Genomic DNA, 27306 nt, shown 5'->3' on the forward strand with positions numbered 1-27306 from the left:
GAGGAAGTCAGAGGAAAGTGTCTGCAACCAGCATGAAGGCTTAGAGGCTTTGGATGTTCCAGTCCACAGCTCCATTATGAATCTGTTACACTTGATGTTTCGTTCTGGCTTGGAAATCTTTCTTTCTTCTCTGACTGTTGACCCTGAAATGAGCATAAACCAGTAGGCCTGCGTGATGCACTCATCCGCAGAACAGCTTTTGGTTTTGCTGATTGCACAACTCAAGAAGAAGGAGAATCAGTTATGAAATCCACTGTTTAAGGACTGGAGAAAGTGTTGCTTGCTATTCAACGCAAGGTAGTCCGATGGAAGGCAGACTGTTACTAGTGCAGATGATCACTCTTCTCTTGTTCTGACGTTTGAGAAACAGATTGAATGGGCCTAAAGTGTACAATAAAAACAAGCAAGGGAAGGAGAGAGGGAGGAGATGAAGGGGAGGGAGAAGACGAAGAAGAGGGAGAGAGAGAGAGAGAGAGAGAGAGAGAGAGAGAGAGAGAGAGAGAGAGAGAGAGAGAGAGAGAGAGAGAGAGAGAGAGAGAGAGAGAGAGAGAGAGAGAGAGAGACAGAGACAGAGAGAGAGAGACAGAGAGAGAGACAGAGAGAGAGAGAGAGAGAGAGAGAGACAGAGAGAGAGAGAGAGAGAGAGAGAGAGAGAGAGAGAGAGAGAGAGAGACAGAGAGAGACAGAGAGAGAGAGAGAGAGAGAGAGAGAGAGAGAGAGAGAGAGAGAGAGAGAGAGAGACTGGTGCTTGTATTTCAGCCACTTTTCCGTAGACCATCAATATCTTTATTCCATACACCGAAAGAAATGTGCACACGTCTGTAATAAAATACGGGCGCACACACACGCACCCACCCACCCACCCACCCACCCACCCACCCACCCACACACACACACACACACACACACACACACACACACACACACACACACACACACACACACACACACACACACACACACACACACACACCTTAGTCTTATGTACATCTTCGTAACCCCAGTGGACAGTCCATGAAGGACAACGAGAGCAGCCTGTTGCAGGGCTGTACGTGTGTTGTTCTATCTATACTTACATCTACCAGCACCCCCCCGCCCCCCCCCCCCCCCACACACACACACACACACGACATGAATCTCAGCTCGACCGAGACGTGCGACACCTTAGCAACGTCCGTCAATGGCCGCGGTGTATTTATGGCAGCGCTCTCCTCATTGTGCCGAGGAGACAGAGGGAAGGAGAGAATGAGGAGAGAGGAGAGGAGCGGGCAATAAAAACAGTTTCCGCCCAGTGAATCACATTGAGCCGCTCGCCGGGCGACTGAGGGCTGACCCCTACGAGGCGGCCACCTAAACACTGACAGACAAAAGATACGGGGGGGCGGCTGTGTGCGAGAGTGTAGCCATAGGATCCGAGTACACGCAGGGAGAGAGACACACGCACATGTTCACAAGAAGGCACTCACATGCACGTATGCGTACAGACATAGACGTACATAAAGACACGCACATGGACACACGAGCGTGCCTGCGCGCACACACACACACACACACACACACACACACACACACACACACACACACACACACACACACACACACACACACACACACACACACACACACACACACACACACACAAACACACACACAGATTAGGGATAATGGAAAATGGTAAAAAATAATAATAATTTGCGGTTTATTATGAGGCGATTTTGAAATTAAAAAGCATTATGTGTTTACTGTGTGAAAGGTCTTCTGTGTTTACTGTGAATGCGTCGGGCGTAGAGCAGGTGTAAATGTTGAATGGTTACAGAAGCTGCTGCTAATGCTCCTTTCACTATGAAAAGAGATTTACCTCCGCTGTGGCAACAAAGGAGGTTTAGAAAAAGACGCTCCAAATGACATCATGTGAATCCCTGAGCGATGATCTGGACATAATCAATTATTTAGCAATGAATTCACCCCTGAGCAATCAGCGGCTCGATCATCATGTTTAAGTGTCCGGACATCTCCTTTGACGATGAGGGCAATTGTGTAGGTTGACTACACAATAAATACTAATACTAGTGCTACTACTACTATGTTTTTAGAGTAGCAGGTGCAAAGTGTGCCCAGATTACTCATCACCAGATCTATATAAATCAACGGGGCTTTTATGAGACGGTCTTCTTGGTCGTGCGCACTATGTGTGGGAGTTCTCCGTGAACGCTTGTTTTATTTCAATGGACGGGGGGCGTGGGGGGAAGGGGGGGGGCTGTGGGGGGACACACACACAAAGCGCAATGTCCACACTGGAAATCCTAGGGGGTAACCATGACAGCGTTTGTCTCCCTCCTCCTCCTCAGCGGGTAACACTAACACATATTCATTTAGTTATTGCGTTGGATCAATATTTAGGCTTTGTAACCTACATTTTACACTGTTTTTATTTTTGGCACGGCGGGTAATGAAATTTGTAGTGGGTGAAGACTTTTAATCGTTTTCCTACTGTGCCTTAGAATGTGACTGCTGGAGCTGTCTGGTATAATTGATGATCGAGCAATTCATCGTTTACTTCATTGTCTATTGACTATTATGAGTGTACCACATATAGGGCATGGCGGGGTTTTAGACGCACTGGGGTTATAGTCTTCATTCAAATGTGAATCAAAATGTTCACGTTACCTCAGAGGGGAAGAATGGGCTCGTGTCACAAGATAGATAACAAAAGATTTTAGATGGTTTGCCTCACAAGTGTTGATTTCACAAAGTTGTGCTTGCATTTAGACCTACGTCTGCAACAAAACACCTGTTACAATGAAACCACATCGTCACTTACCTGACACTTTGCTTGGCCTTTCCGTCCGAAATAAATTACGAAAATATCTTTGCATGTAATGTGGTCATCGATGAATATTCCAGGGGTCAAATTCGTCTCCCCAAATATAAATCAAACCAGGGCGGTCTGTTGAAACATATCGATGGCGTTACTCCGTGGATAGCGCGCAGTTCCCCCGGTGCACAAGAACGGCAATAAAGCACTCGGGTCATCTAACGGGACTGAAGTGAGTGATACAGCAGACAGAGGCTTCCTCCCGTGTTCCTCCTCAGTCATAAATACAAGCAGACTTACTATCCGCACGCATGTTTACACACTGACCTAGCGCCCTGCAGCCATGTGCAACTGCTGCTACTGTACTTTAAAGCCCTACTACGGGGAACACAAGTCCGCAGCAACTTGCTGCCGCGGGGATAATGAGGCATGATGTGTTAATCGCGTTCGTCTCGTTCTGTTGTGGAGTTTTGGCAGACAGCGACACCGTCCGGTTTGTCAGCCCTGTGCCGTTTAGGCTCCTTCGACAAAACTAGCTGTAGTCTGTCGTGAAGAGTGCTCGAGTTTAGGTCACGTTAGTTATCTAGCTGGCGACTGAGACGACCCTGAACAGCAACTTTTTTCGTTTGTTAAAGGTTTCATAATTTTTTTTATTGTAGATTGAGATAGACAGGAAGATATGGGGGAAGACATGCAGCAAAGGACCACGGGCAGGAATCGAACCCCGGTCGCTGCGGTCAGGACTAGGCCTACGCACTGCACTCTAGCCGGTGAACCACAGGGGCGCCCGAACAGCACGTTTGCTTGATCTCTGCCGCCATCTAGCGGACAGACGTATGTCTGCATGTAGTTCTAACTACGTCATCACGTCGGCTTTATGTTGACGTGGCGTGAGCCATGGCTAACGAGAGTTCCAGCGGCTAGTAGGTAGCTAAAGGTACGGTAAGCCGGCGGAAGAATGGAGATAATTAGCTAAAGACGACCTACTGTGACGACTCTTTACAGGTAAACGCAAACAGAGTGTGTTTAGGTCCGTTTAAACGAATGAAGGTTCAGAGGCGGTCTCGGCTGTCTCAGTTTTCTCATCTTAAAACGAGCTGGGTGCGTTTCTACCTCACCTACATAGGCTAGCTTTAGCTCTATGCGGGAACTCAGTACTAGTCGTCTACCTAACCTTTACTCTAACCCTTACTCTGCCACCTCAACATCTGATGGCCTTTTTGTATTTAGGCGTGTGGAAGTAGGGCTGTTGTGTTGTGTGGATCGAGCCAGTGAGATTGTCAGCCATAACTGTTTTTCTTTCTTCCGTGCAGCTGATATAAGAAAACATCAGACCCCCTGTACCCCCTCCCTATCTGCCCCCCTACTGCGAGCATCAGAGTAACGTGGGCTGACATCTGATGGTCAGGGTTAGTTTGTATAGTTGTGGTCTGGTTATCTCCGTATTCAACGTGGCTGAGCTATTCATGTAAATGATGTGTGGAATCCCGACGCTAGGTAGGATCGGGATTATTTGATAATTCACCATGTTAATATTCTCTGTTGGTATAGTATTGTGGTAGAGTTGCAGCAGTCATTGATGTCTTTGCATGCATATCTGACCAGGAGATGTTCTATAGAGGTTCTAGAGTGGTTATATAACAGTTACACAACCTAAACTTATCAGGATGGTCTGTACCAAAGGACACTGCCCGCTGTCTTATCGATGTTCAAGATATTAGCATAGAGGCAGCCTGCAGATAGACACACAAGAATCTAAGGTATGATTAGGCCTAAAAAAAGAATTAAAGTTACCAAAGGTCTTGAAATAGAATAGGAATTCAGCCCACAACAGGTTTAAGATGAGTGCTCTTTTTCGAGCAGAACCCGGGGTTTCCTCAAGTTTAATCGTTCTCCATGTCGTCTCCTTACGTGTCATCATGTAAGGAGACAAGCACATGGCTCCCATGCCTAATTTTAACTTCAGACGTTAACTTCAAACCATGTAACTGGTGCACCTCCCCAGGTAGAGTGAGGACAACATGGCCAGCCGGGGCCAGCACTATGGCTTCCAGGCCGCCACAACGTCGCAGCCTGCCAACGGAGGCCACGCCTACCTGTTTGGGAACAACGGCTCAGAGAATGACCTGTCGGAGGACGACGGCGAGATCTTCGAGCTGCGGTCGCGAGGCCGGGACCGCCTGCGGAGGAGCGCGTCCCGGGAGAGGATGGACGACATCATCTACCTGGCCCGGGACGTCCAGGAAGGGGACACTTTGAACAGCCTCGCCCTGCATTACCACTGCTCGGTACGTCTATCCTCCCTCCATTCTTTACATATTAACTCAATTCCAGCACACGGACTGAACCTGTTCCATCTAACCTTTAACATGGCTATCAACCAGGAACACATTAAAACCTATAATGTAAACCACAACCGATCAGGATTCATTCATTCCAGAGGTTGGTTGGGCTGCATGTGACTTAGGAGGTAGAGCGGGTTGGCTTGTCACCGGAAGGTTGCTGGTTCGATCCCTGAGCAAGAAGCCTCACCCTAACTGCCACCGACAAGCTGGCTGTCGCCTAGCGGGGCTGACACCGCTGTCGGTGTGCGAATGAATGGCTGAATGTGAACTGTCAAGCGCTTTGAGGGGCCTCTGGTTAGAAAAGCGCTGTATAAATGCAGTCCATTTGGTTGACAGACATCCCCTCTGTGTGTGTGTGTGATTCCCAGGTGGCGGACCTCAAGCGGGCCAACAACCTCCTCACGGAGCAGGACTTCTTCGCCCTGCGTTCGGTGAAGATCCCCGTGCGGCGCTTCAGCGTGCTCACCGAGAGCCACAACGGCGCCGCCGCCGCCTTAAAACCCTCGTCCTCGCCGTCGACCACCTGGAGCCTGTCCCAGATCTCCCCCGGCACGTCCTCGGTGCCCACCGAATGCTCGACGGACTCGTCGTCGTCGGCCGACAGCGTGGAGGGCTTCCTCCTAGAGAAGGACAAGGACATCGAGCGGCTGGTGATGTCGACGGGGCCGTCGTCGCGCAGCAGCCTGAACGAGGTGGTTTCCTCGCTCACACAGCTGGAGGAGCCGCTGCTGGGGGGGACCGAGTACAAGCCGGCCCTGAGGAAGGACCCGTACTATGGGGCCGATTGGGGCATGCGCTGGTGGACGGCGGTGGCCATCATGCTGGTGGTGGGCATCGTCACGCCCGTCTTTTACCTGCTGTACTACGAGGTGTTGGTGAAGGCCGACGTCAGCCATCACGGCGCCGCCGCCGCCAATGCCGCCGCTCCTCAGGGGAACGAGGTGGAACTCTCCCCGCCTGAGGACAGACACGCAGGGGCCGCACCGGGAGACGGTGTGGGGAACGGCGCCATGGGAGACCCCAAAGGGGCCGGGGAAGGGGACATGAACCATCGCAGCGATGGAAGGCAAGCCAAGACATGATGTAGAGAATATAATGGAGTGCAGACTGCAGGACGGACCTCGGCTGCTTTTAAGACAAACGCAGGGCGGGTACGGTCACATTAGGGAACAGAATCTTTTTGATTCCATTGACTTAGTCACTTTTTTTTTTTTAACAACCCAGATGGACCCAATGGGATTTCTTTCTCTAATTGCCATTAAAACATGATTATTTAACACTATTTTGTCAGGTGGGTGGGACCAGGGGGTTTCCATTATGTTCTAACATATCCAGACTAATTTATTTGGAAGATAGAGAAAAAGCTGTCTTGCACTTATCAGTATTGAAAATATCAATTTAATTATTTCATCGTCGGGATACTTGTTTGTAGATCTTCAAAAGGCATGGTGAGACAAGGAAAATGCACAGTACTCCTGCAATCACTTCAAGTAATTTTGGTAAGAGACTTTATCATATAGAAGCCTTTATTCCTGGTCTTGTAAATATTTTGGGTGAAATAGACAGTATGTGCCTTTTTAACCAGTGGCTCTGTAAACAGGCTGGAAAATAAATACATCTATTTTGAATAAATTAATGAGCAGGCTGAAATAAAATGAGTAAATTCATATTTTTTTTCACAACCGCAGTTTCACAGCAACATTCCAAGGAATAATATGTACTGATTTGGTAACAGCCATTGAGAGAGTAATTTGTAAACAATGTGAGGTAAGAGAACACAGTTTGAACACAACACTGACTAATTCTTCTTCTGGTCGCTGAGGAATCGTCTCAGTAGGTGGCCTCTCCATCGTCGCCGTCATCATTGTCCTCCTCCCCATTGTCAAAGTAGCTATCAATGTAATCGTTCTCCTGTAGAGTGAAACAAGGTCAGGGACCGCTTCATACCATTCTGATCATCTCGGCAAGAAGAGCTCAAAAGACCAGCTGCTCATTCTCACCTCCTCCACTTCCTCCTCTTCCAATTCCTCCTCCAGATCCTCCTCCTCTTCTCCCTCCGCTGTTTTCTTGGTCTTGGGCTTCTCGTCGTCCGATTTCTCTTCCTCTGCGCCATCATTCTTTTCCAGTTCCTGAAGTAAATCACGAACATGAGCACTTAACATGTTTGCTATTCATGCGTACCCAAGCCTGATTACTTGCACAATCAGACAAGTATGAATGGTTGGAGGATGTACCGTGTAAACTAAGACATTTTAGCGTTCCACAACCGTAATGTTATTTGTGAGGTTAAAATAGATACTTGCTTCCAATTTATTCAGCACATCCTTTGTGTCTTTGGCTGAAGGCTTCTTTGTGCCTGTTGGAGAAAATACACAACGTCAAGTCTTAACTCCACCTCAGATTGACGTAACAAATAATAACAAACGAAAAATACCTGCTGGTTTGGTTGTGCGAGTCCGTTTGACTGCGGGCCTCAGTTCTTTCGGGTAGAGGTTCCAGTCTGGAAAATCCCACAACATTCTTTATAAAACAAAGTATTTCTCATGTCATTTTTAATCGTGCGAGAGTACGCAAGTAAAACGTACCTGGCGTCCATTCTTCATCGTTAAGCTGTTTCTGCTTGTTGTATCTCTCCTTGTATCGCTCTACATCTAGTGGACAGATAAAAGCAGAATTGTGCTCAGTTGCATCTTCACAAATTACACATCATCCTCATAAAGTTAATTATCAAAAGCACCAAGCAAACAGGCTGAGATTTCCCAGTTTTCAATTAACTCAATTAACTTCCTTGATGCATTAAATGAATCCTGGTTCAGTTGTAAAACAATGCATTTGTGGTACTCTTAATTGCTATTTTTAATGCATGAAAAGCCCAAATTGCGTATGAATATGAGAAAAAAAAACTACCCAGGTCACCAAATAAATTGTCCACCACAAAAGGGATCCATTAAGACTGTCCTCTATAAACCCTTGACTCTCTCTCCATCGATAGATATGGCCCTAATTAAATGCTTCAGTTCCGAGTGCTGCATTACCTCACCGCCTGGCAGAAACCTCACTCTTTTCTTGCCACATCACTTCCCAAAAGGATCCGAGACTTCTAATGCACTGCCCCCTCCCTCCCCCTGTCTCTGACACTCCTCACCTGCTTTAGCAGCTAGTGGTTTGATGTTGTGCGGTAGTCTCTGCATTGTGCATCTCATCTCCTGCTTGAGGGCCAGCATGTACGCCTCTCCCTCATCATCCCTCAGTGGGACCGGTTTCGACTCAGTGTTCTGACGTTGGAAGGGGAGCGTGTAAAACAATGAGGCCAAAGCTATCAAAAACATTGTTATATTTTCTGAGATAATGCAATGCATTCGTGAGTCATTTATTTCATTAACATGTTTTTAGAACGATAAGACTAGTGTAAATTCAGTTAATCATTGTTAATGGGCGTGTCTTAGTGTAGATAAGTGGGCCCCTAGGAGGCTTATCTCTCTGAGGGGAGGTTTGTTTTTTTTTGCACATTCACGATTCCTTTCAAGGCCTCAGCTGACACGTTACACTAAACTGTTCAACATATCGGATTACTGAAGTGGGGAATGGTGAAATGAATATCTTTTCTGTATAAAAACACAATGGCCCATACTTTATTGTCATTTACAGGTAGCCTACATAATTGCAGCCGGTCTAGTTTGTAGTGTCAGTATTTAGTACTTACTGGAAACAGTGGTCTTGGTCCCACCATGGCCTCGGGCATGCTGCCTCGTGTGATGCCCAACGCCTCAACGTTAAACGAGAAGGCAGCCACACCACGACCTCTCCCTCCCATGATGGCTCCGACAGTCTGTCCACGAGTACACCCAGCGTGTTTTACTTCTACCCCTAAACAAACACAAAACAAACACACACACACACACACGACAATGTTTACAGTCAGAGTCGGCGAACTGTTCAACCAGATCTTTCTATTCAAGATGTAAAAACAGTTAAAAAGAATACCAAGGAACTGTTAGACAGGGAGAACACTGATGCTGCCTAGCTCGATTGACGAAGTTGAGAATGCCCTAGGTCAGCAGTTTGACACGTCCCCATGTGCTCCGTGACTGCATACTCTTTATACCCGCATGCTCGCTAGGCCCGCTCTGCATTTCTACCGATAAGAAGATCTGGTCTTGGTTTATTCTATATATCATACAAATACCAACTGGAGCGGTTGGATTTAGCACTATTTGATCGAGACTACCATCCACACAACCGCAATGAGCTCTCAGGTGTGGCTTTAAACACAAACGCCTCCGATTTGGTTGGCAGACCGCCCATACGTTTCCAGCCAATCACGGTAGGGTTCATGCTTACGTCAGACGCGTGACCGTCCAATGACATATGCGCTTATTTCCCCCGGGGTGTTTCCTCCTCGGCCCCGCCTGCCTGCCAAGATATCGAGATGTAGGTGTGTGGTACGCGAACCAAGCATCGGTGTGGATATTTTGCAACTAAATCGCCTCCAAAAGGCAAACGTTTCCATGCCCCTTGACGAGTGCATGAGTCGGGATGTCTGCCAACGATTGGTATGCTCACAAATCGCTCGGAGATGGCATGTACTGGATCCAGGAGAGGTTCTACGAGTCTGAAAACCGTGCAAATATCTGGCTGCTGCGCGGCTCGCACCAGGACGTGGTGATAGACACGGGGCTGGGCTTGAAGAGCTTACCTGACTACATCACCTCCAAGGGGCTCCTAGGGGCCGACCCGCAGAGGAAGAACCCGCTGCTAGCCATCGCCACCCACGCCCACTTCGACCATTCCGGGGGCCTACATCAGTTCCAACAAGTGGGCGTCCACAGTGCCGAGGTCGAAGCCCTGGTCAACGGAGACAACTTCGAGACGGCCACCTGGCTCAGTGACAGGGAGATAGTCCAGGCGCCTTTTCCAGGATGGAGGGCAAGGCACTACAAGGTGCATGCGGTGCAGCCTACACACATCCTGCAGGAGGGTAGGTATCGTCCAGCGTTGGGCTCGCCTGTCAGTAGGATGAGAATTGTCCCACCGTTTATATACTAACGCAACGAGAGAACGTCCAATACGGTGTGCCCCCTGCATAGACTGCGTCCACACTGCAAACCCCATCCAATGCATGCTTCTCCCCAAAGCCTTGGGATATCGACAGACTAGATGAGTTGACATTGTGCAGAATAGCGCTACGCAAACATTGGCGGATGTACTGCTAACTGCTGCGATCACAATCAGTCACACATGCGCCGCCTCTGCATATATTAACCTCCGGTGTTCGCTATTTATGGAGGAATCTGTGTGATCAGTGTGTCTCTGTGTACATGTGTGTGCCCAGATTGGGCAACAGCCTGTGTACCGGCTGCCGAGCCCATAGTTTGTGCCATGGGATTGGCAAAGTTACTGAAATGTTACTTTTTGTAACCAGTATATTTTTCAGTACATTTGTTTTTCATAGTGTGGCATGAAATTCTTCATTTTTCAGTTTTTGGAAGACTTTGATTTATGACTGTCAAGATCTGGTCATCAAATGGTAACCCTTTTTTTAATCTACACAGAACCCATCTCAACTAAGTCACCTCATACGACTGAGCCTTTGCCATCTCCATCATTAGATGAAACACTTTTCTGCTTCGGCCAAACTAACCCCTTCCGGACTCCTTTTGCTATTCTTACCGGCAGTCATTTCTGCAGTGGGTCAATATCCAGCTCTCTGTTGTGCTGTGTCAGAGTTGCTGCTGCAGTGCAGCTGGAATATCTTATTGCCCGGTGTGTTCATTTCAACCAAATACTCCCGTACTGTATATGAGTCATCTCTTTCCTCTGCCGTACGATCCTGTCCCGATCACTTCCGGAAGAGAGATGGGTTTTGGTCAAGCTTGAAAGTGATAGGTTAACATGTAGACTGAAGAGATGATGTCATTCTGGTGAAGTTATGTGTGGTATTCACACTACAGCACGGGGCAAGGTTGGGTGGTTTCTCGAGGACTTTGTGTGTAAAAAGTATGTAGTATGACATCAGCCGTTATTCATGACACACACACACACACACACACACACACACACACACACACACACACACACACACACACACACACACACACACACACACACACACACACACACACACACACACACAGAAGCAACCGGGACTTCTGCAGGACTTCTGAAATGCATACCCATCCTTCTCGTGTGTCCGCCCCCCCCTCCCTCCCCTCCCAGGCGACGTCATCAACCTGGGCGACCGGCAGTTGACGGTGCTGCACATGCCGGGCCACTCGCGGGGCAGCATCTGCCTGCACGACGGCGACCACAAGCTGCTGTTCAGCGGGGACGTGGTCTACGACGGCGCCATGATCGACTGGCTGCCCTACAGCCGCGTCAGCGACTACATCAGCAGCTGCGAGCGCATCGTGGGCCTCGTGGACAGCGAGCAGGTGGGCACCATCAACCCCACGTCTGATTCACTGTTCTCCTTAGTTTGTTCGAGTCGCACATGCTCAGTTGCGTTTCACCGAGTTGTGTGTGTGTGGAAGATGAGAGAACAGGGTGGGAGCTCTGAGGGCAGTGTGGGGTGGTCAGTGTTTCCCCCAGCACTGTGTTGTTAAGGCGGCCGCCTTATCAACAATAGGGCCCCGCCTTGACTACCAATGTATATAAAATAAATAAAAAAAAATATCAAAAAAAAAATATATATATATATTTTTTTTTAATTATTATGCATTAACAAAGTAGAAAACTCTCGTAGGGAAAGAAAACATACCTCCATCAGGTGTAAAAATAAAGATCAATAATGCATCGGTGTTCACAACAATGGTCGTGACATCAAGCTTTTTTAATTGAATTTAACCAGGGAGACCCCCCCCCCCCGCTCCTTGACCACCTTGACTAAGACATTTACTGGGGGAAACACTGGTGGTATATTTGACTCGCACAATATGGCCTGTTTTTGAATGAAACTAGTCTAGTTCAATCCCAACTCTCGCTAGGAATACTGACATCGTACACATCTCCTCTCCCCAACCCTAACCCTAACCCTACACTGACAACGTCCTCATCTCCTCTCCCCAACCCTAACCCTACACTGACAACGACCTCATCTCCTCTCCCCAACCCTAACACTATATTGAAAACGTTATCTCCTCTCCTCAAACTTAACCCTAACCCTAAACTGATGTGGCCCTCTCCTTTACCTTCTCCTTTCATTTGCACCTTTACCTGTTTCCCCTCTCTGCTGTGCTCTTTCTGTCAAGGAAATGAAATGCTGGAAACTTCAGTAACAATTGGTCCAAATAATGCAACCAGAAAAAAAAACATAATCACAATGCTAATAAAGTTGGATCAGGATCCACCTTGGATTAATATCTAGAATATTGTCATTACCTCATTGTGCCATAAGAATAGATAGAGGATAAAGTTATGGGTTGCGAGTATAAAAACTGCAGTAATAGGTGCAGAACGGTGTACAGTGGACAAATGTACGCACTTATTGTGTGTTCTACGTCCTGTCTCTTAATGTACTCACTTATTGTATGTTATACGTCCTGTCTCTTAATGTACTCACTTATTTTATGTTATACGTCCTGTCACTTAATGTACTCACTTATTTGGTGTTCTACGTCCTGTCTCAATGTACGCACTTATTGTGTGTTCTACGTCCTGTCTCTTAATGTACGCACTTATTGTGTGTTCTACATCCTGTCTCTTAATGTACGCACTTATTGTGTGTTCTACGTCCTGTCTCTTAATGTACTCGCTTATTGTGTGTTCTACGTCCTCTCAATATACACACTTATTGTGTGTTCTACGTCCTGTCTCTTAATGTACTCACTTATTGCGTGTTCTACGTCCTGTCTCTTAATGTACTCACTTATTGTATGTTATACGTGCTGTCACTTAATGTACCCACTTCACTACTCACTTATCCTAGCCATCTTTGTTGTATACGGGGAATGGGTTAACCTAGCGATTGTTAGCTTTGGATAAAAGCGTCTGCTAAATGTACACACTACCACTACCCCCCCCGCCCAGGTGGACCAGGTCCTCCCGGGTCACTACAACACCTTCGGCGCCAAGCGGCTCCACCGCATCGCCACGTCCTACATCAGCCGGGCCGGGACCTGCCCCGCCAAGTTCTCCACCTTCGCCTGGAGGACTCTGGCCGGGGTGGCGCTGAGGGCCTCCAACCCCCGCAGCGCCTGCTAGCCCGAACCCAGGGATGGATCACCCCCGACGGGTAGCACACGAACGCAGAGAACATGAGATGTTTGAGTGTTTTATAATCTCATCCATGAAGACGCACGGGCCGGGGAGGGGGGGAAGCCCTCCCGGTCATTATATCTAGACCTCGGTGTATCGTTATGTTTACCTGTATAATCTGAAATAGTTACGATAGTTGCCAAAAACCTTGATACGGTTAAGCTCTGATCGGTTACATGGATCGTTTGATTAGCACTATATGGATCATATACAATATTTATAGGGAGTGTAATTTATTGGTTGAATGTGGTAAGATGTATGCTTGTTTTTTTTTATATATACTTTTAGGTGTTGATTGACATTGCACATTTATGGTACAACTCGGCATTACACACACAGGGAACTCTGCTGAGGTTTATCTTCCAGGAGACGATATGGCCATAGTATTCCTCTATGCATATTCCACTGCTCAGTGAAGACTAGGTGACAACTACCTCCTACGTTTGTACTAGTGCTTTGTACTGTTGGCTTGGAAGCAGGAACTAAACGTAAAGCCTCTATTGTGTGCGTGTGTGCGCGCTTGCCTACACACACAACACAGGGTATCTGATGAACAGTCAGGATTCATTTAGCTTTTTCTATTTGAGCCAAGCATGCATCTTTAACTGAATCTCATACCGAGTGTCTCACCCAATCAGGAAGCTGAGTGTAACACAATCACAGAGAACACGATCGTTTTCTAAAGTCTGCTGAAGCCAGAAGGGGGGCACCTAGTAGCAGACTTGCACAGACCGTGACTTGCTCCTTTCCCCCCCACACTCCCTGCAGAAAAATGTCCTCTGTTGCAATACTGAATGGCTCATATTTTCAAGTTTACCAAGGCATTGGCCCTGTATCTAGTGAGTGGAATATTACCGTGAACGACCGTAGTAACAGTAGAAAGCAGTAGTAGACGTGATGTAAAAACAGATAAGGCAAGACGTAAACGGATAAAGTATTTATTCTTATTAATATTATTAACATGTCATGTTATTAACGTGTTTGCTCTCTGGGAATGCGTGCCAGCAGAGCACACCGAAACACAAACACTGTAGCCAGATGACATTCAATGTCATACTGAAACAAGAAATCTGTTATAATACAAATGATAAGTCATAGGATGTTAGAGCTCCATTGTTGACCGAACCAACACCTGAGGTTGATTTCTAACAGTCGAGGGTTTGAGATAACTTAAGGGTTTAAGGTTCAGTTATACAAATGCTGACACATTTGAGAGGTTGAACAGGCTCATTTAAGATAGTCTCCTGGATAGGTTAATGTACATAAATTCAGAACTAATAAAAAAAAAGGAAGATTTGTAGATTTTGACATTGATTTCCACGGACATTGAATCGTAACGAAATGGTCTAACTAAAAGTTACACAATCCCGTCCTCACCATTAAAAAGATAACCTAGACAAGAGTTGTAAATGTAGTGAATAGTGACCATAATATCTTCACGTTTTACAATGGATCAAATGCAAGAGTTCTTCCAATTAAATACTGCAGGGACTGCTTTATTACGGCTTTTACTGCTTAATAAAATACCACCATACTTTCACAAGACCAACGATTTAGTATGGCTTATTGTGTCCCGTTCATTACACATCACTTTTGTGTATGTCTTAATTTTTTTGTGATTGGAGGTATGCATATAAACAGTACCTCTTATCAGGTGTACCTCTTATCAGTACACCTAATAAGGACACTTCTATCTAGACGAGCACTGTAACCACCATTCCAATTCTTTTTCATTCCAAACTGAAATCATATTAAAAAGGAGCACCGTGTAAGATTATTCATTGCTTATTCATAGCTGCTCACCAGGGCAGACCCTTTTAAACTTAATAAATTCCTCCTTTTACCATCCCTGTGAGCATGGCTAAACCACTGTGGCAATTGGACATTTATTTTCATTATGAATACAACATGCATATTTTGGTTATCAAGCTTTTGCAGATGAGTCTCTAAATCTTACACAGTGGCCCTTTAGCTTATAGCTTACACCAACTGCAATCGTTCAGAACACTTTGAAAGAGCACAACTCTTCGAAGCAAATCATGCAGGACACTGCTTGGGTTTCATGAGAGCGAGGAGAGATGGTCACTTCAGTAGATTACGGGCACTGAAGTAGTTATCACAGTAAGTACAAGCAAGCTACAAACACACCCTTACTACAGTTAGGCCTTCCCTGACACATTTAGACACACAATCACAAACCATTTACTGAATTTCTTTTTGAAAATTGATTCATGCTCACTTCTGCTCGGGCTACTCACCCTGCAGACAGAGATGTTGGGGGGGATGTCAACGAGGAACATACAGGGTGAGGGTACTGGTAGTGTATCAATAGTACACATCTCTTTTAAAGGTGACATACCATACCACCACGTGTGAGTGTGATTAGCCGTTACATGCCGTTTTAAATATCGGCATCTTCTGACATCACTAGTGGGCGTGTCCACCTCGACGGATGACGGATAGATGAGCAAGGTTTGCTACAGTCCACTTGGTATGCTGGCAGACTGATCTATCCAGCACACATCTAGGTGGACACGCCCACTTGTGATGTCAGAAGAGGCAGATTTTCAAAAAACGGCTTGTAACGTCAAATCACACCTGGTCGTATAATATGTCACCCTTAAAACCACTTCCCAGTTGTGTGCATGTGTGTCTTGCAAGGGGCAGGCAGATGAAAACCAATTAAACCAGAGGAGAAACACTGATACTAATATGGGAACCACAGGCCGTTGCACCCGTATGGCTGGCCATGTTGTGGTTTTACTAAACGTGGTTGATTGCATTTATCACTATTGTTGTCAACATGCGGGTTCTCAAAATGTAGCAATCATTATTTATTTTTTACGTTTGTGGCATCCAGGTAGAGGAGATTGTCACCTGTTCCTATTCCAGTTGGCACCAGGACCGACCTGGGCGATTGGCATCAGGTCCACTAGGGGGGGTTGAGGCAGCTTGTAAGAATCAGGACGAGGCTTTGCCCTCGGGCAGAACGCCCTGAGCTCAGTTCACATATGTTAGGTTTCATTTGATTTCATCACAACGCAGCGTCGGCGACTCCATGTTAATCCAGTTAAGTCAGGAGTGGCTGGCAGCTGCCGTCGTGTCCCAGTCAAAGTCACACCTGGCTCTGGAGCCAGTTGCGCGGGTCCAGGCGGGCCCTGAGGTTCCTGAGGCTGCGGCGGGCTGGGGACGGCCTGGAGAAGGCGTCCTTCGCCTCCGAGGACTCGGGGCTGTGCCGGCCCTCGCTGGAGCTGTTGCTGGAGGTGGAGCTGGAGCAGGAGAGGGCGGGCTGGGCGGCGCGCGGGGAGCGGGACGAGGAGGACACCGTCAGCGGGGCGAGCAGCGAGGCGGGAGGCGCGGGGTGGCACGAGCACTGGAAGTCCCCGCCCCCTCCGTAGCGCCTGCCGCGCAGGGTGCTCAGCTTGGCGTCCAGCGACAGCGTGCGCGGCCGGGAGCGCGAGGAGGGCGAGGGCGAGGAGAGCAGCCCGTAGCTCAGCGGGGCGTCGGCCCAGCCGCCGTGGCGCGAGCAGGGGCTGGCGCTGCTGGGGCTGTCGCTGTCCGACGTCAGGCTGGCGTCCGAGGAGAGCAGGCCCGGCCGGGGGTGGCGCCGGGGGCTGCCGGGGCTGCGGGGCGAGCGGTGGGGGGCGCGGGGGCTGGGGGCCGACAGGCGGGAGAGGCGGGGGCGGCCGGGGCCACGGGGGGAGCCGTTCTCCTCGCCCTCCTCCTCGAACACGGACATCCAGGTGGGGGAGGTGCCCAGCTGGCTGCGCAGCTCCAGCTCCTGCATGCGGCGGGCCAGGAGGTCCGACACGGCGGTGCCCAGGCCGTCCGACGCCTCAATAACTAAGGAGGGGGAGGTGGGGGGGGGGGGGGGGGGGGGGAGCAGGGGACACGGCCGTCAGCACGCTGCGATACCGGACCGTCGATCCGATGATGACACGTCTAATGATCGGACGACGTGTCTTCTAACCCCTCCTTTCCTTCCGCTCCCCGCGGATGTGTTTTGTATTTGTTGAAATGTTAGTATTTGCGACAAACAAACTCATGCCAGCTCTATGATTGGAGGGATGTTTAAACCAACCCCGGTCCCGTTTAGAGGAGCTCTGCCTCTGCGTCTCTGCGTTCTACGTGTATACGTCACCTGTCGTTGTAATAGGAGGAGAGGAGAGCGCGAATCTCGGCGGACACAGCGTTATCCTGCAGGAGAAGGCCCTCGCACGAGGGGGCGGAGAGAGGGGCTGCAGCGGAGCGGTGCAGAGAGGTGGAGCGGGGGGGGGGAGGGAGGATGAGGGATGGGGGCCGGTGTTTTTGGATGTCATGGATGAAACGAGGTTAGTATGGTCGGGGCGTGAGATGGGAAGCAGAAAATTGGTTTTTGAATAGGGTCCAACGTATTATGGATGAATAATGATATGAAATTAAATGGTTAATGTGAAATAAAATGATGAAAGGTTTAGTTTTGTGAATGAAAGACCAAAAGAGGGGAGCAAACGATGGAAATAAGGAAAAGGTTTAACCAAAGAGAAGGCGGGAGTGAAGGATGTTTAGGACACACACAATAAAGAGGGAAAGAGAAACACAGAGAGAGAGACAGACAGGGAGAGTCAGTGTGTCAGAGACGTTCAGGCTACAGTACAGAGAGGTAAAGGTAAAGCAGAGCGAAGGAACATTTTGGTGAAAGTATGTCATGCACATCCCTACAGTTAAGTTAAAACTACAACACCATGCTGTGCAAGCAAAGAAGGAATCAACCTTTGGTTTATATTTTGGCTGGTGTCTAATTCACCTTTTTCTTCTTACCATTCCTTTTCATATGGTAAACATTTGACCAAAAAAATATATTCAGACCTTTCAGAGCTTGATGAACCCGTGCCTTACCCATTTCATGGTACAGGGAGCCCTGTTTTGGGGTAACTGTGGAGGGCTTCCTGGGTGACGGAAGTTCGATTTTCATCAGGTCGTCACAGCACTGCTTCCATTGGCCTGAGGGGGGGAGATATCAGTCACTATAACAGCCACCGAGCCTGTGGTCTGAGGTTTGCATGTTAACCATCAGAACATCTGGCTTGTTTAAACAAACGGACAAGCCTATCTGGACGAAAACAGTCACCACCAACCCGATCATTTACATACGGAATCGTATTAAAAGGAGCAGTGTGTAAGATTACCACTACATCACCACGCATGGCCTGTGACAGGGAGATATCGTTCACTGTGCAAGCCACCATTCCAAAACTAACTATCATTTTGGTTGGCCAAATATTAATAATCCTCATCCTCATTTCGTCCAAACAACCTCTGCAGCTGCAGAGCCTGCCTACATGCATACTGTAATAGTGTACAAGCATCATTCATGTGCATTTCTAAAAGAGGAATATTGTGTATGGTATTAATAATAAATGTTATTTATAACGCACTTTGGATCAAACAATGATCTCAAAGTGCTACTTTGCACAAGGCCTACATTCAACACCTCCATCATTATCAGTGTATTGATGCCTGGCAGGCGTCTTAATCCCTGACCCCTGTGGCGGTGGTGTGTGGGGCTCACTCATGTCGTAGAAGTGCTGCCAGAAGGCCTCCATCCAGCGGTGGGTGTCCTCCCGGCTGTCGGTGGTCAGAGTGTGGGTGACCTCCTCTCCTCCGTACTGGTTTGTGATGCACACACTCTGGGCCTTGCTCTGGGGGTCCTTCTCCGAGGCCCGTATTCTGGTTTCCTATAAAACACCACGTATAGAAACACGGATAATGTAAAGGGTATGAACTCAGATCAGCAAAGGGGTTAACACTGTTGTACCAATTTTTTTTTCTTTTACGTTATCTTGACACTTGCAAAGGTATAACATTTTCATTTTTGATACAACACTTAACTAATTATATTCTTATCCAAATGGGGCTTTAATATATGTTCTCTACTGAAGTGACGATCTCTTCACTGTCACTGACACGACGGTTCCGTGTACTTCCGAATAAAGCCGCAGTCTTAGAAACCGCCACTAGGTGCCAGTGATGATCAACCAATTCACTCATGGGTCGGACTCGTCCCGTCGTCTCATTTCATTCTGGCTCCCGTTGGAAAGCCCAGAGCCGCTGACGAGCAAAAGGTCACACAAACTTGATATACTCTCATCTGATCTGGTCTGACAGCGGCTGACCCCGCTGTCATCGCAGCTCAGATCAGGAGGGGTCAGAAGTTAACCCGAGTGAGTCACAGCCGAATCAACGCGGAAACCCCCAAGTGATCGGTGTGGTCACAGGAGACCCCACGAGAGATGAGGCGCTGATGAAGTGCCAGTCTGGCTTGTACGGTGAACTGGCACACTGACTGTCCAGAAGGGGGTGAGCAGTACACTGGCCTGAATAGTATAGCACGGGGGGCCCTTACCCCTTAATAAGAAGGGAAATGTTCAGTGATTTCCAGATTTTAACCTGCCAACGTTTTTTTAATATTCTATCTTTCTCTTATATTTTGAACTATATATATATTCTTTGAAATGATACTACTTCATGCTCTAGCGTTGGCAGTGTTTCTCTCTCTCTCCCACCTTGTTGATGACAATGGTGAACGCCGGCTCCACGCTGGACTCCAGGTCTTCCTGTCGCTGGTAGCAGAAGAGATTTGTTCCTTTGAGGACACCGTACACCGTGGTCCAGCTCTGAGGGTCACCTCCTAGCTGCTGTGAGCGAGAGAGGGCGATAGCGAGCGAGAGCGAGAGCGAGCGAGAGAGCGAGAGCGAGAGCGAGAGGGCGAGAGCGAGAGAGAGAGCGAGAGAGAGAGATTAACAAAGGGAAGTGGAACATGAGATTAAGAAAATATCTGTTTGCCAGAGAGGGATAATTTAGGGATTTTAAAATTATTTAATTGATCTTCAGTGTGTATTGGCCAATCTGATTTGTCTTGACAAGATTGCGATCCAGCCTACGCATAGCATGCACGCAAACTCACACCCAGACACAATAACTCCTTCTAATTCAAGAGCAGCATATTCTTTAATGACAGAAAAGATATATTAGAAATAAAATAAAACTGAAACCTATTTTTTTTACATACTTCCATATTGTGTTGTAATGCAAGCTGCATGATTATTGCATTGTTCATAGAAATTCATATTTGTGAGAAAAGCTTTTTTCTAATAAAATATTAGATAAGTTAATTCATCTGTTGATGTCCTTAATGATCATGACAAATATTTTTTACAGATATTTTGTTTTTGCATCGATAATCGTTTTAGAGTCTATTCGTCTCTCTCTCTCTCTCTCTCTCTCTCTCTCTCTCTCTCTCTCTCTCTCTCTCTCTCTCTCTCTCTCTCTCTCTCTCTCTCTCTCTCTCTCTCTCTCTCTCTCTCTCTCTCTCTCTCTCTCTCTCTCTCTCTCTCTCTCTCTCTCTCTCTCTCTCTCTCTCACCTTGACTTTCAAGCAGCCGCTCATCATCTGTTGTGTCATGCAGTGTGGTTGGGCAGCTAGGCGACAGCACGCACTGCCATACAGAGGCAGCCAATAGGAACACTCCTCTGTGTGGAGGAAGTGAGGGAGAGAGAGAGAGAATGGGGGAGAGAGGGAGAGGAACGGAGGAGGGAACGAGTGGGGGAGAGAGGGAGAGCCAGAGAAGGCGACAAGTCAGGGAAAAACAACAGGTTGAATAATTAAACATGCCATTTGACATTTTAATGAAAGGGCAAGTTACACAAATATTTTCGGCCCACGCACACACACACACACATACACAGACTCTCACACACAGAAATCCCTGTGAAATCGAATACCTCCCCTTCACACACACACACACACACACACACACACACACACACACACACACACACACACACACACACACACACACACACACACACACAGTTAGAGAGTGAAAAGGCTGTCAGCTCGCAGGAATGAAGTGAAGAGGAGCAGCCATGAGACTTTACTGCAGCGAAAAGAGGCCATGAATAAAACAGGAAGGCCTGTCATTCTGAGGGCTCCTGCCCCCTGCTTATCAGCAGCCATCATAACAGTTTTACACAGCGCCTTTATTAACGTGACCTTCATTAACGTGACCTTGACAAAAGCTGGCTGTCAGACGACACAAGAGCTGGGCAGCAAGGGGGGGGGGGGGGGGGGGGGGGGGGAGATAGAGGGAGAGGGAGAGAGAGACCTAGTGGTCTTCAGAATATTTATATTTCCCCCTGTGGACCAGACGCCCACTGTGCCTCGTTGCTGCCACCGAGCATCGAACTATGCCCTGGTCTACATACACCAGTGGAGGCTTCTCCAGTGAGGTGAGGGAGGAAGATCCTCCTTAACATTGTTGAGAATAAAAAATGTAGATTGCCCAGACTACTGTAATGAATTAATGCCCTTAAATACGACTACTTTAGGATCCCTGGCTGGTGAGCAGTGTTGCCAGATTGGGCAGATTTCCCACCCAATTGGGCTACTTCTAACCACGTTAGGCTGGAAAAACTATCATTGGGCGGGAAATCTGCCCAAGCTGGCAACACTGTCGATAACAAACCCGCTCTGTATTGCCGCTCAGTCTAGAGACGCATGCAAAGCAAGTGAAATCATCTGAACGATAGCGAGATTCTAACATTTGCAAATAAAGTTCACGTTTTATTAGACAAAGCATTCCATTCATTGAGTTACAGTGCTAAGTTAGCGACCAAAGAAAAAGGTAGACCACTTCCAAAAATTGAGATCACCAAAAGTAATGGCAACGTCAGTGTTGTGAGTGCTACATGGTCTGCTAGGTACTCATGGCTTACTGGTAGCATTACTAGCAATCGACTGTATTGCTGGCCCTCCCTGTTTGCTAATGAATAACGGCAATCTCCAACGTGGGCTGTTCATGGTTTCACTGATGTGAAAAATCTTGATAGTGCAACCAAACGCCTCGACAAGTGTCAAGATCACGTTGGCGCTGCTATCCCACTTTCCTTGCTAGGCAACATGCCTATAGATCCGGTTGTTTGAAATAATGTTCTTGTTCTTTTACTAGTTTGTTACTCTGACCGTTCTGTTTGATATTGTGGAAAGGGTGATGAAAGGGTGAATGATTCAGAGCATGATGCATTTTAAATGGCATGACTTCTGGACTTGAGTCTTTTCTTAAAACAATTGTAACTGAAAATAAACATAGCTAAATAACAACCAATAACTTCAGTCATTGAGGGCAAAAATAGGCCCAGATTTTTTTTTTATCTTTACAAATCAAGAGTAGGCCTGATTTGACTAATGGGCTTTGCATCCTTTCCTTCTGCCCTTGTAGTCCATTTCAAAGACATGTTGACCACCAGCTTTAAAATTACAGTTATGCCACTGGTGGCTTTGTATCTATTTTATTCACATAACTATCCCTCCCTACTATTTGGTAGTTCAACAAAACACCCTGAATCAACTTGAGTCTCACAATCTTATGCCACCATACACCAACAGTGCAAGCAGGCCAATGGCAACCAAGTGCGCAGTCCTTCCTTCCTCACTTTAAAAACCACCAGCCGCCACTGACATTATACAGTATAAGCCATATGTATAATGGATGTACAGAATGAGAAGAAATATGTGTGTTGAGGCGCCCACTCACCGTTGCCTGAGATGCTGAGGTCATGGGTGCGGAAGCTGTCCTGGATGTGGGACAGAGACAGGGTGGTGTGGGCCAGGAGATGGTACTTGGGTCCTCTGTCGACACACACACACACACACACACACACACACACACACACACACACACACACACACACACACACACACACACACACACACACACACACACACACACACACACACACACACACACACATTAGGATTGTGTAAGAGTGTTTGTGTACAGACATGTACTAAGCGCCTTTTGAACCCTATTTGACTCCACTAATCTAGTGCTACCATGTAATTGCTAAAACACTGGTACCATTGTACACACACACGCACAGAGTGTAGCCATAGGATTCAGGTATAGAGACACACACACACACACACACACACACACACACACACACACACACACACACACACACACACACACACACACACACACACACACACACACACACACACGGTTTATAGGACTCACGGCACGGAGGGGACGGGCAGGAGCAGCGGGGACCCGTTGCCCACGGGGTTTCCCGCGCCGGGCTCCAGGGACGCCCGCAGCTTCTTGCCGGCCGAGCGGCCGAGCGAGGAGCTCAGCTTGCTGGCCAGCTTCCTGGGCGTGCTGCCGGCCGAGTAGTCGTCCTCCGAGCAGCAGCTGTAGAGCTCCACGCGCAGCTCGAAGCCCGGCGCCGCGTCCTTACTGGAGGAGGGGGCGAGCGAGAGGCCACGTCAGGGTCCAGGCGTTTGGATAGCGCTGAGCTAGCTTCACACTGTGTGAACAGGCTAGTAGCGCTAGATGCTAGTAGCGCTAAATGCTAGTAACGATGTGGCTACTAGCATGTAAAGAATAATACATACATAATATATTAGTGCTGGTAGTGCTACATGCTAGTACCACATGTTAAGCTTAATGCTAGTAGAACTAAAGGCTAGTAGCGCAAGTTTCGCTAAATGCTAGAAGCGTGTAAAGAATGTAAAGAATAATACAGCTTGTGTCAGGGATTATTACTCTTCTATCCAGATGTAGGTTGAAGTCATTTTCATGTAAAAAGGAGGGATTTAGGACGTGGTATAAACATTATCCAGTAGTGCCTCCTCTCTGAGATTAATGAGAAGAGGTGTGCGTGGTGACCACTTTTTAACCGTACGGCACATTGGTTCCACTCAGGTTGTTTTGTAAATGTGTCTATAAATGTGACTTGACTGCGCTTCGTTCCCAGACACGGAGATGACTCACAAGACAATGGTGTTGTCGAAGCAGATGTCGGTGAGCGTGCGGTCCACCATCACCATGTCCGTGTCGAAGATCTCCCCGCCCAGCTGGAGTAGGCAGAAGACGGCACAGCGGTGGAGCTCTGGAAAACGCCGGGAAAGAGGAGAATAACCGGGAGGATTTAGGGTGGGTGACCGGGAGACAATGGGGAAGACATGAAGTCCAGCGTAGAAAATCGTGTTTGTTCTGTTAAATATAGTTCACACACACACACACACACACACACACACACACACACACACACACACACACACACACACACACACACACACACACACACACACACACACACACACACACACAGGAGGGGGCTGAGGGGGGGGGTCTGAAAGAGTGTATTACCCCCCTCGGGCAAACAACAACAACAACAACTATGACCAAAAGGACCCTGGCAGCACTAATGCTGTGTTCAGAGAAACAGGGTTGGGTGAGGAGATGATTCGGTGTTTATCAGCTTTGCATGCTGATAACATCTAGAATTATAATTAAAATGTTTTTATTCTGGCCTCAGGGTGTCTAACGATGTTAAAATGCTTCAAACAGGTCATAAATGTGATTAAGATGTCCACATTACACTACTGCGTTCTGTTGCCTGCAGGGACTTCACACTCGCACGCTAATATCCGTTTCACTCTTGATTTAAGGTCGCAGTTCCCAGTTTCCACCTCTCGCTTCCTTATCGACCTTGAAATTAAGAACCTTTATTTGGTAATATCTCAAAAAGTTTTTTAAGACGTTTGACGCATGCATGCTTCATGCTAGCGTAATGCTAGCATTAAGCTAGCCTCGTGCTAGCGTAATGCTAGCATGAAGCTAGCCTCGTGCTAGCGTAATGCTAGCATGAAGCTAGCCTCGTGCTAGCTTCATGCTAGCCTCGTGCCAGCATCATGCTAGCCTCGGGCTAGCTTTGTCTCTGCTGCTCCCCTGGGCTCGACGCCACCGCACCTGCATCCCGCCCTCCTAACGACCTTGACGATCGGCCTCGTTAAGCCTCATTAAAAGCCTCGCACCTGTCTCCAGAGTTATGAAACGCACAGGTTGTGCGGATTAATTCCATTAAGGTCGTCAGGAGATGGAGGGCAATGCAGATAAGAGTGGGGGGAGGGAAAGAGAGAGAGAGAGAGGATATAAGGAAAGAGAGAGAGAGAGATGGTAAAGAGAGACAGAGGACATGAGGAAAGAGAGAGAGAGGGTTGGGTAGAGAGAGACAGAAGCTGTGTTCGAAATCGTTCCCTATTCACTCACTCACTACTCCCTATATAAAGAATTCTGACACTACGCTGAACATTTCTAAACGTCATTTGCGTCAGTAAATGCGCCGGGTATTTGTGTGACGCAGACAGATGCGTCCACATCATGCAAACAAACCAGGGGACTCACGAGGAAAGCTGGTCGTTGTATTGATGTTAAATGTTACATTTTCTTGATCAAGTTTTTATAAATTAATTTTGAATGTTACATTTTCTATGTTAAATCCCAAATAAATTGTTTACATTTCTGAAAGAAAGCCGGAGACTCCATCATTAAATGTATTCGTTTTCATGGTTCTTCAGCTTCTTCTCCTCCTCCGGAAAAACACGACCGCATTGCATTGTGGTATACGAGAGTAACATGTTGGGAACATATGTACACTCAAATTTTGGGTATTTTAAGTGCACTATATAGTGCATGAAATTAACCACTGAGAATTCGAACACCACTACAAAATGGCGAGCACCCTATATAGTGCACTATATCCGTGATAGGGAACGATTTCAAACACAGCTAGAGGATATGAGGAAAAAGAGAGAGGGATGGGTAGACTTAAGGAAATGCAGATAGGAGCAGAGGGATCTCTATTAACGACGGTGGCAGATGAACCTGCATTAACCTCAGTATGAGTGGGTTCGCCTCGATGAATAGTCATAAAGATAACGATCTGGGTGCTTCAGGGAGAGGCACCAACACTGAAGCGGTTTTTGCTGAGGAGAATGGAATTACAGCCAAAAAACAAGATAATAGAAAGGTTTGAATGGAGCTTCCAATAGAAAACAGCAACCACAGAAAAAGCATCCATTTCCAAAAAAACAAAATAAAAATAAAACAGAAGTTCCCAGATTAATTCCTGGCGGACCAAACAATAGATCTCACTTGTTTCTCACCAATATCCTGTCCTAAAAACTATGACCCAGTTCAGGACCAGAGTCGAGCGCTAAAGCGATACAAAATTAGGTGGCCCAAAAACAAGGATCTATGCCAGACGTTTACTCCGAGATGTTACTATACAAGGAAACGCTTAGTTCAGCTCCCATGCTGCACCTGGGTGTAGGAACAGCATATGGTCCACTAGTACAGTCCACAATCTGTGTATGTGTACCAAATCATGATTTCATCCGGTTTGATATCAATTCGAGTAAATTATTTAAGTATATGATTTTTATTTCACAGATCTATCATGACATTAGGATGATGACGATTTTTGTAATAATCTCATTGGGAATGGCCACAGAATGCCCAGGCGGCCTTGCGTTGCATTTACACTAACCGCACTTGACATCTCGAAATCATTCATTTCACACTTCATCCCCATGGCCTCATACGTGAATAATTGATAGGCCCACACACACACACACACACACACACACACACACACACACACACACACACACACACACACACACACACACACACACACACACACACACACACACACACACACACACACACACACACACACACACACACACACACAGGCTCCGTACCTCCTTTGTTCTTAAAGTATTCTGTGTCCTTCCACATGAGCGGGATGCGAAGATCTGAAAACACAAAAGAGACAGAGGATGGTTAAAGATGATATGCACTCTGCAAAATAAACAGAGTTGAACCCTTTGACAGTAATGATAGTACAAAATAAATCAACGTAATAGCACCTTTAAAAAGTGAATCATAATACAGAATAAAATGAATTATTCAAAAACACAATGAAGGGGAAGCATGTGTGTTGACATGTGTGTGTAAGTGCAAGTGCATGCGTTTGTGCGCGTGCATGTGTTTGCGTTTGC

General features: G+C 47.2%; 4 protein-coding genes across 9 annotated transcripts in view; 2 read left to right on the forward strand and 2 right to left on the reverse strand.

Moving 5' to 3' along the window:
• Window positions 1–3609: 3609 nt before the first annotated feature.
• lysmd3 (LysM, putative peptidoglycan-binding, domain containing 3) lies at window positions 3610–6827 on the forward strand. Of its 3 annotated transcripts, none has more exons than XM_030359105.1 (4): window positions 3677–3820; window positions 4129–4224; window positions 4821–5103; window positions 5529–6827. In XM_030359105.1, the coding sequence occupies exons 3-4, from the start codon at window positions 4837–4839 to the stop codon at window positions 6240–6242; spliced, it is 981 nt and encodes a 326-aa protein (XP_030214965.1). In that variant the 5' UTR covers window positions 3677–3820; window positions 4129–4224; window positions 4821–4836; the 3' UTR covers window positions 6243–6827. The 3 variants fall into 3 exon arrangements, with proteins under 3 accessions (XP_030214964.1, XP_030214965.1, XP_030214966.1); XM_030359106.1 differs by having other exon boundaries at window positions 4129–4218; XM_030359104.1 differs by lacking the exon at window positions 4129–4224 and having other exon boundaries at window positions 3610–3820.
• On the reverse strand, window positions 6673–9446 carry polr3g (polymerase (RNA) III (DNA directed) polypeptide G). Its single transcript, XM_030359107.1, has 8 exons — window positions 9145–9446; window positions 8864–9027; window positions 8306–8435; window positions 7746–7811; window positions 7595–7660; window positions 7464–7516; window positions 7161–7289; window positions 6673–7071 (listed from the first exon to the last, which is right to left on the reverse strand). Exons 2-8 carry the CDS (start codon window positions 8972–8974, stop codon window positions 6991–6993), a joined length of 636 nt encoding a protein of 211 aa, XP_030214967.1. The 5' UTR covers window positions 8975–9027; window positions 9145–9446; the 3' UTR covers window positions 6673–6990.
• Window positions 9447–9548: 102 nt separating this feature from the next.
• Window positions 9549–14958, forward strand: mblac2 (metallo-beta-lactamase domain containing 2). The gene is made up of 3 exons (XM_030358258.1): window positions 9549–10138; window positions 11377–11591; window positions 13186–14958. The coding sequence occupies exons 1-3, from the start codon at window positions 9697–9699 to the stop codon at window positions 13357–13359; spliced, it is 831 nt and encodes a 276-aa protein (XP_030214118.1). The 5' UTR covers window positions 9549–9696; the 3' UTR covers window positions 13360–14958.
• The window catches only part of rtkna (rhotekin a), a 56968-nt gene continuing 43997 nt past the window's right edge, over window positions 14336–27306 (reverse strand). For 3 of the 4 annotated variants that reach the window (XM_030358254.1, XM_030358256.1, XM_030358257.1), the window contains exons 3-11: window positions 27007–27060; window positions 24230–24347; window positions 23474–23692; window positions 22988–23082; window positions 20818–20924; window positions 19959–20090; window positions 18965–19130; window positions 18292–18396; window positions 14336–17256 (exon numbers count right to left, since the gene is read on the reverse strand). In XM_030358254.1, coding sequence (XP_030214114.1) covers window positions 16529–17256; window positions 18292–18396; window positions 18965–19130; window positions 19959–20090; window positions 20818–20924; window positions 22988–23082; window positions 23474–23692; window positions 24230–24347; window positions 27007–27060 — 1724 coding nt within the window. In that variant the 3' untranslated portion in view covers window positions 14336–16528. The remainder of the gene's footprint in view (window positions 17257–18291; window positions 18397–18964; window positions 19131–19958; window positions 20091–20817; window positions 20925–22987; window positions 23083–23473; window positions 23693–24229; window positions 24348–27006; window positions 27061–27306) is intronic. The other variant, XM_030358255.1, reaches the window with a different exon arrangement.

Source organism: Gadus morhua, chromosome 6 (assembly GCF_902167405.1).
Source record: "Gadus morhua chromosome 6, gadMor3.0, whole genome shotgun sequence".
Classification (NCBI taxonomy): domain Eukaryota; kingdom Metazoa; phylum Chordata; class Actinopteri; order Gadiformes; family Gadidae; genus Gadus; species Gadus morhua.